Genomic DNA, 9,647 nt, shown 5'->3' on the forward strand with positions numbered 1-9,647 from the left:
TTTCCGCAGAAAAACTATATGAACTGAGAAGGTTATGACCGAAAGAACGTGCCACTAACAAAAAACATCTATACTAGTCTTGCTAATCTTAACTAATATAATGTAAATGTTTCTAGATATTTCTTCCAATCGTTCTCAAATTATTAGTTTACATATTAGTCTTAAATGAAAATGCTATTTTTTCAATATGCGAATTTCGCTTGTTGCTTGTTGCTCGTTCACCAAGCTAACGTTACGTTATAAACTCGCCTCCTGCGAATATTTGAGAGTTCCCAGACTTAAAAATTGGTTTGCATTGTAAAGATTTCACTTAGTTGAGGACGTTAAGATGAAAAAACACCTATTTTATGAACGGGTATCGTGATGTTGGAGAACCGTTACAACTAATATCAAATTTGACGCGGACTGGTTCATTTAAACTCCGGGCGCAAACCCAATCGATAACAAGTTTTTTTTTTTCCTAGATTGGTACAACCATTTTTTTTATGTGTCTGGCAATTTTTACCATGGGAAAAAGTGAACAACGAGTTTTCTTGAAATTTTGTATTTCTAATGGAATCGCGGCTACGGAATTTTGCAGAAGTATTTTGAGAGTCTACTATATCACGAACACAAGTATTTGAAAGATACGAAGCATTCAGCGAAGATCGTGAAGTTATGGAAAAATTGCCTCATGCGAGTTGTCCATGCACTTCCGTCAATCCCGATAACAATCTTGAAGGAGCAGTGCTTGAAAATCGTCGTGTTAGGATCAGAGAAATAGCAGAGGATCTCAACAACTCTTATAGATCGATTCAACACATTTTGGTTAATGTTTTCAAGTTTCATAGTGTCAATGCTAGACTTGTATCAAAAGATCTGAATCTTTCGCAAAAACGACGTCGTGGTGACGAAATGTAGGTTTATAATATGACGTCGAATGAGTTCAACAATCTTGCAAATGACATTTCAAAAATGAGCTGAACCCACAGAAGCTATAATTCGCTGAAGGCACTCAAGGCTGAGGTTTATAACAAGTGCATAGAAAATTGGATTAATGCATCCGCGTTTTTAGCTCAGGAGCCTATTTTTAAGATGATATATTCGTCAGTCCGGGTCAAATTTAGATGAGATTACGTCGAAGAAGCTTTATTTTCATTCGATAAAAAGTTACTTTATTGTTAATCCAAAGCGTTTTTGCTCATGCAGCAAATCATAACTTATCTACCAGAGCAGAATTGTTAGTATCGAGAAATCTATGCTGGAAGAAAAAATATTTAAAATACTCTTGCGAACTTTGGAAACTAACTCAGTATCAATTACTCATATGCTTAAAGAATCAGTCAGGTAAAATATTTATAATACATGACGTCCTCATTTATGACGTCCAAACTTTATAGTTTGAGGGGAGATCTAGACAGAGTAAAAAAAACACAATGATGATGTGCTCGCTTCTTCTATAAGCAATTAATGAAATTCATATATGTAAATAAATAGGTATAACGTATAAGAAATACATTATAAAGGTCCAAGTCCAGTATGATCTATGTATTCAATAAACTCAGAATATATGGATTTTGTTTGTGTACATATCCACAGATTCCAGTTTAAAATCAAATATCTACTCTGACTACATATATTTAAAGTGAATCATTAAAAATGTGACGACGCAAATCTTCAATGAAAAAACAAGAAAAGTTAGTCATTATGTATGAGCTATAAGTCAGTTAAATGTATGATAGCATTAAATAGTGCTGTGGAGAAACTATTAAGGCTCATAAATAACGCAAGTTTTCCTGTTGTACCACTTCACCACAGAACACGCGGCAAATTTGACGCACAAATTTTTATATTCTTATATAACTGTTTCTAAAATAGCAATAGTTTGGCTTATAGTTAGTCTAGTTTGAGAACACGCACTCAAAAAAATTTTACAAACCATTCGAAAATCTATATAATCTAAATAGGGAAATTATTGTATTATATTTGACAATCAAATTTCAAAAATAATTTAAATTAAATTTATTTCCAACTTCCAATGCAACGAACATTATTGATAAATATTTACATACATGTACGTATGTATATAGATTTACTTTAAATCACTTTAGGTGTTAAACTTTTGCCCTAAAACGCAGAAGCGCAAAAGCCGATTAGAACTAAAATAGTCGGATAAAGCGTACGCTATAAAATTAAATCATTCGCTACACATTGAACATTTTCCACATGGCTTGGGATTAATACGCTCGTCTGAATTAGAAACAAAAAAATTTGGTTCAACATATCGATTGAAACTAGAATGTAAACCGGCGATTAAACACGAAATCAGCATATACATGAACAAGAAATCAAAACACAACAAAAAACAATTTGCATAAGTTCAAATAAAACTAAAAAATATGTACGGCTGAGTAGCTCTTTATACTCGTAGATGGCATCATCGGCGCTCAACATAAAGAAAATTAAAATAAAATCGGTTAAAGATATCAACACATTATTAACTGAACTAATTGAAAATACATTAAAACCCCAAAACATTAAAGCAAACAAACATTGGAGGGCTCGTGGCGATTTCACCCTACAGTAGGTGCCGTGAGCAAGAAACAGAAAGTGCACTATTCATCTATTGGTCAAATTAATGAAATATCGGCGTTTTAAAACGAAATCTCGCACTTTAGCCTTCGTGCCACAGCTGGCCGTCATAACAACACCTCAATGACGTTCCAGTATAGACAAGCAATATAGATTTCATGAGAAATAAAATATTTCTTCTTTAAAATATCAATACATAAAATCAATAGACAAAAAGCTATTGAAGTGTTAAAAGGAATGTTAGTACAGAATATTTATGAACTTTTGGAACACCATTGTACCATAGATATTCTTAAAATTCTACCGTCTCTAAGTAATATACAAATATTTGAGGACTAAATATGCGTCGTGCTATAATGCGACGGTTCAATTGTCAAACAGCTCAGTACTGAAAATTTTGATTCAACCACTAATTGTTGTAACTAAGTTACAGTGCCAACTCCCTAACTTATCACCTATCTTAAGGTATTTACCATTGTCGTTCTACTTGCTATATCACCATTTTTTCTTCTTATACACTTGTAAGTTAACAACGATACGTACCAACAGACGTGATCGGTTTGCGAACTGTCATCGCTCTTAGTTTAAGGCTAAATTACAGGTTAAATAGAGATTAAAATCGCACATTTAAGGCAGATTTATCTTATGTACATATTATCTAAAATACAATTGAACGTTGAAATAATGAAGAGCTGCATAAAGCTGCCATACAAACTGGCCGATCAAAATCAAGTTCTTGTATAGAAAACTCTTTTATTTGATGAGATATCTTCAAGAAATTAGGCATGGATTATTAATCAAGGCAATAATGCAATCTCCGAAGAAATCGTATAGATCGGATGACTAAAGCAACAATGTAATCTTTGAAGAAATTGTTCAGATCCGATCAATATATCATATAGCTTCCATACAAACTGAACGATCGGAATCAAGTGGTTGTATAGAAAACTCTTTACTTTGACGAGGTATCTTCACGAAATTTGGCATGGATTCTTATTTAAAGCAATAATCCAATCTTCTAAGAAATTGTATAGATCGGATGAGTATATCATATAGCTTCCATACAAACTGAACGATCGGAATAAAGTTCTTGTAAGAAACCTTTGTATTTGTGAAGGGAATTATAGCTTCGGTGTAACCGAAGTTAACATTTTTTTTTGTTTTTAAACTGATTTCAATGAAGAGAGTTCTCAATTGGGTTGAATTCAGTTTTCAACTGACGGCATTTAATTTAACTAATTCAATAACTATTTTATTTAGCTTTGATTCTTCAAATCTCGGGAAAAGCGGCAAGTCATCAAGTCTCGTCATCATTTACTTATCACACCTGCGTAAATATGTAATGTGGACACACTCACGGAACAACATTCCAAAACAAAAAAATTTAAATACATTTTCTAAAGCGCCAACCGTGTTTTTGTATTACGCCAATCATAAATTTGATTGAATTTGAATAAATAACGTAATAACATTGAATTGCGTAAACGAAGTTATTTTGGCAAGTTGGAGACAAGAAGGATTACATTGCGTGAGCGTAGATGAGTATGCGGTAAAAATTATAATCTATGGGATGAGAAATTTAATTAAAACCTTCTGTTTGTAATTTGTTGTTATTTATGAGTTTTAGTAATTTATTATTAATTATAAATTTATATAAATTATAATTTATATATTTATTCAATAAAGTTACGTTGTATATTTCCTAAATAGGGTGATTCAAATGATTATTTTTTAGAAAACTTAAAAAAGAGTGTATTGATGGAAAATATGTGTTTCAAGCTCCAACGGGCAATCCTATTTAAACGACAAAGGTGGCTAGCTTACTAAAAAATGTTTTTAGAAGAAAAATTTCAATTTTTAATGCACTTTATAGCATTAGTATTGTACTTCTTCTAAAGACAAACATTATAAAAGCTCATTTCAACTTTGTGGAATTTTATTTTCAATTGATATTCTTTAAATGTAGCCTTTATTAGTCTCAAAAAAAAATATATATTTTGAATCACTCTGTACTCTCAGTAATCGTTATCAATTAAATATCCAAATAATCCGTGAAAACCCTGACCTACAAACGCGTTACCAATTTTAGATATGTACTCAAAAGCTCAATTTTGGCTCTCTCACACTCAAAAAGCTTGAGTAAAATTCTTATTGTTATCTTGCAAATTGTCAAACGACCTTGCCTGATTTATGCAGAGAGTGGGAACTTGAAATTTCGATACCCCTATGACTGAGCAATGACCTTGACCTAATTTTAGGGTGTTGCACGATTTATGAGCATAAATTTTGTGTGATTTTATTTAATTGGCGAAAACTTTTAAATGGTTTCGTGAGTTTTAGTTTATTTGGGCTTCTCAGGAATTTTTTCGGTTTTTTTTTATAATATTTAAATACAATATAATTTTTTTAGTTTTTACGTGTTTTAAATTTGTTGATAAAGTTTCAAAATTACTAGTTTTGTTGATTTTTACTCAATTTTTTTTCATATTTTCAGAAAATTATATTTTCATGAATTAAATGATACCAACAACAATGGAAAGTTTATTATTGAAGTATAATTAATATTAATTCGTCGTGAAAGCTTTATTAATAAAAATGTAAAACAAAATTTTTGTTAAATGCATATATTTTTATATTTTTCTCTATATATTATTAATATTCTTTTGAACTTTATATTTCGACTACAAATTTCACGTTATTTGTTTTTCAAATTTATGTTATTGTTATGTTATTTTTTTATACTGTCTATTTATTTAGTTAATAAAATTATTTGAAAAATAATTATTTATTTTTTCCTTCGTATTTTTTTGTTATTACCATTAAAAGTATATATATTTTTAATTAAACTTAATGCATTTTAATTTAATTTTAATTAATTTATAAATTTTTTTTTAAACAAATATTTTTCGTACAGTCTTCGTTTTCTGTTTATTAAATTGCAGTTTTAAGTAAGTATATAAAACACAAAAAATATTTAAAATTCCGTTCAACAACCTCTCAAGTAACACACGCTTGATTTTTATTTATCGCAATTTTATTTTTTTCTCCGAAAATGTATCCAAATATCACTGATCGCACTATTTCTTCCGTTACCTCTGCTCACTCAGTGTTCATTTGACCTTAAAGTTCGTCTCTAAATCGTTGAAAGCAACCACTTACGCATCAATCAGTTATCACCTGAAACCAGAACTGCGACATTGTATATATGTATGTATGTATGCATGTGCTGTATGTAAAATACCCAGTAGAACTGCCCAATAAATTTCCAATTGCACGTGTAACTAGATGCGGATAGAAAAACCCGAAATAATTTTGTTTTAAATATTGTTTGAATTATTTATTTTCATTGTTTTTTTTTTACTTTGTTTTGATTTTGTTTTTGTGGTTTTGTTCTTATACATACTTATATATTATATACGTTAAAATATGTAAAAATGAATATTAATTGTTTGCTGATAACCATATAACTTGTTTTTGCCTTTTAACTCATAAAATTTAATTTAGTTTGCGTTGATAAAAAAATACAAAACGGCAGATATGTTTGTACGTGTGTGTGAGTTTATATAAAAGCAAAAAACCAAGATATAACATTACGCGCAAACACGTAATTCTTTTCGGGCAATTAATTAAAATAAATAATACATTAAATATCATGCTTAATACTATATAAGTCTATATGTGTATGTGTGTGTGTGTGTGTATTTATAATAATTTTGATTTTAAGTTAAGCGTTGCATTTACTAAATTTAATAAAGTTGAAAACAAGTCCCATACACACACACACACACATGCACACCTGCCCAAAATTTTTGCTACTGACCACTAGTCACAAATATCACAATCTTCCAATTCGTAATACAATATTACTTAAATATAAATATGTGTGTATGTTTATTTTAGTTCATAAAACATTTCACTTAAAATCGTTTAATCACGAGCATTTTTAATGACGCGCGCCAGCAACTGGACACTTGAAAGAACGCGTCGAACGAGTCCCGTTAGCTACACACACACACGCGCGCTTATGTCGACTTTGCGCGCTGCTAACGGCACTGCACCTGTATGCGCTTTGCGTCACAGCGCTTTCACGAATAAATCACATGCGGACGCTCGAGCGCAATACAGCTCATGCCAAGCGCGCTACTAAAAAAATGTCTACCTTTCTAACATGAGTATTTACACACTTCTTTATAGTTAATAATAAATACTAGTTAAAAATCACTAGTTAAAGCTTTGTTTTCAGTCAGTCAAAAGACACAAATTTTCACAAATTCTCCTTAAAATTTTGCACTTCCTCACTCACACGCCTACTGGCGCCCTAAGTTACACCACATTATCGTTGAGTCGCACAACATTGCGCATGAGCGTTTGCGCGCGCTGTGACACCTGTTGTTGTGCAACAAGTGGCAAGTTTTGTCCCAGTCGACCCGTTTTCGCTTCGATCCAATCCAAATAGTAAGTGACACGCGTAAAACCACCAGGTATATTTGTTTCACAGCCATCGGCGGGTCCGAAGCTCGTAATACCGATTACAATTTGTGTATTCTTCAGTACTAGCGGGCCGCCAGAATCGCCGGAGCAGACTGTTTCGTCGCGCAGGCCTTTCGCACAGAGCACACCGTTTGTCACCACATCGAATTCATTGGCGCACTCCTGATTAGAGATCACACGCAGTTCGGTGTATTGCATGGGGTTATAGTTGGACATCTCATTGTTGGCACCCCAGCCGGTGGCGACGACTTTGGCGCCGGTCAGCGCATCGTTACGCCTGAGGTAAGGCAGCATAGCGGGTTGTATACGCGTTGTGTAGGTCACATCTAATGGTAGCTTGACGAGCGCAATATCATTGGCCGCCGTATCGGGATCGAAGCCTTCGTGCACGATGAATTTGTTCGAGCGCAACACTAGGCGTCCCGTTTCAGCGCCATCCTCGATGGTGAGCGCGCCTAAGTAGATGTCAAAATGTGTGACGCCCATGGTGCAGTGTCCAGCGGTGAGTATCCAGCGTTGATCGAGCAGCGTGCCACCGCAAAGTATGCGTTTGCGCCACAACTGTTTGCCGATCAACATCACTTGATAAGGAAACTTCTCAATGCGTCCGTATTTCGATTGACCGATGGCAAAGCCCTGCACAGGTTGTGGACAAATAAATATGTCCATTGCGGCACAGCTAAGCAGCAATGCCAATAATATTCTCTGCAAACCCATTTTTTTACTTTTTTAATTTATTTCCACTTTTGCAATTTTTGCAATAAGTCTTTTTGCACAAATGCGTACTAACTTATTCAGCACTTGCTGTCTTCCTTTTTTTGAACAAAAACTTTTCGATTAATTATTATTTTATTTTAAAACAGTTTTGAAATTTTCGTCTTCGGCTTTCACTTGTGTTGTTGTTGTTAATGATTGTCCAATTTTTGTGAATATTTTGCAAGGTCTTCTCGCCTCAAACTCTCACTTAAATCTAAGCTCATTCTAACTGAGACGTGAAATTTTATTTCGAAACTCACTGAGATCTGCTAAATTTGCCGGTCGTTTTTTGTTGCGCCATTTTTCGTTTGCCCACCTTTTTTTGTATTATTATTGTTTGTGTTTTTGCTTTTGTTTTTGACTTTGTTATTTTCGCTTTTGCGAATTAACTTCTGAGATACAAACTCGTCCGAAGTATTGGCGCTCACAGCGTTCACAACTCGGCGTCAGACAGACATATCCCCAAACTCAGCGCGAGCCTTAACATACAACGAGTTGTTACGCCGCAGATAGCGAACAAGTTCGACGGCAACGTTGTTGTGACGATCGTATCGTGTTTTTTTTTTGTCTCACTTCTCTGCGGTATTTTCCCATTTTTTTATTATTTCATCAGAGTTTTTTCGGCAATATCGTTTGAAGCACTGCGCTGGCTCCAATACGAGTCTTATAAGCACTTATATAAATATAATTGAATTAAAATATTTATTTGAAACATTCCTCGAATTATTATAAATTAAGTGGAATCAAAAGTGAATGCCTGACTAATTCTAATTCATACAAAAAATAATTTAGTCATGCTTGTATAGCAATATAAGTCATAAGCATTTTAAACTTCAAAATGTACAAAATAAAGTTACATTAATGCGACTCATAAGCTTTTGCATTTTATTTTTTGAATGTCACTGTAATAATTTAAGGAAGTTTTGCCAAGCCCACTACAGATCGCTAATCAATTTGGAACCCAAAGTACACATTGTTGTAGTATTTCCTTTCATAATCTTTTCAGCGTATTGGAGTCCTTTTACTCCCACTAGCAGTTGACACAACATTCCAGCATCCATTATAATGTCATTTCAGTCAGCGTACATAAAGTTCGCACAGTTCATAGTCCCAAATTAGTGCTTTTATCTTTAGCGGAATCTTTCTTTCGAACAGCCAAAGAGCAACCTTATTAGATTTTGTTATCTTCCATACTTAGAAACCACATATTATAAAGTGCTAAGTTCCTTCACAATTGCTTGCTCTGGTTTAATATCATTGCCAAGCGTGACTTTTCGCATATGTATCTTGCTTCAGAAAACATCAACCAGGGTAACCTAGGGAATACCCTTAAATCACACTTCATTAAATGTTGGTAGTTTAAGCGTTTTCTCATATGTGGCTAGATCTACATTATTATTTAATTATCGGAACGCGGAAAAAATATTTCAGAGTACCTTTAATTAAGGATAATCTGCTGAAATCAAGTACCTATTCTAGAGAAATGACAACCGAATATGAAATTATGACCTTAAATTACCTATGTATTTTTTCGGTTATATTCGAAAATAATATAGTAGATTGGTTGATGAGATCAGGACTAAGAAATCATAATTAATGTGTCGAAATCGTCTATAGAGTGGCAGAATCGCTTGCTATTCCCATTTATTTATATAAGTTGATCGTTGGATTTGCAACCCTCCTAAATGAGGCGATCGAAGACAGCTATTATGACCTCCGACTATTACTAAGCAGTCCTCATATTGATTCATCTTTACAATATCCGAAGAGATTTCTCAATTCAAGGACATCTCTAGTTCTGAGTTTTATATGCTGGAAAAGCAACAGAG

General features: G+C 33.3%; 1 protein-coding gene across 1 annotated transcript; it reads right to left on the bottom strand.

Moving 5' to 3' along the window:
- Nucleotides 1-5,926: 5,926 nt before the first annotated feature.
- LOC106624400 (brachyurin) lies at nt 5,927-8,227 on the bottom strand. Its single transcript, XM_014244131.3, has one exon. The coding sequence runs from the start codon at nt 7,777-7,779 to the stop codon at nt 6,895-6,897; it is 885 nt and encodes a 294-aa protein (XP_014099606.2). The 5' UTR covers nt 7,780-8,227; the 3' UTR covers nt 5,927-6,894.
- Between the last annotated feature and the right edge of the window lie 1,420 nt (nt 8,228-9,647).

The sequence above is a fragment of the Bactrocera oleae genome, chromosome 6, assembly GCF_042242935.1.
Source record: "Bactrocera oleae isolate idBacOlea1 chromosome 6, idBacOlea1, whole genome shotgun sequence".
NCBI classification, from domain to species: domain Eukaryota; kingdom Metazoa; phylum Arthropoda; class Insecta; order Diptera; family Tephritidae; genus Bactrocera; species Bactrocera oleae.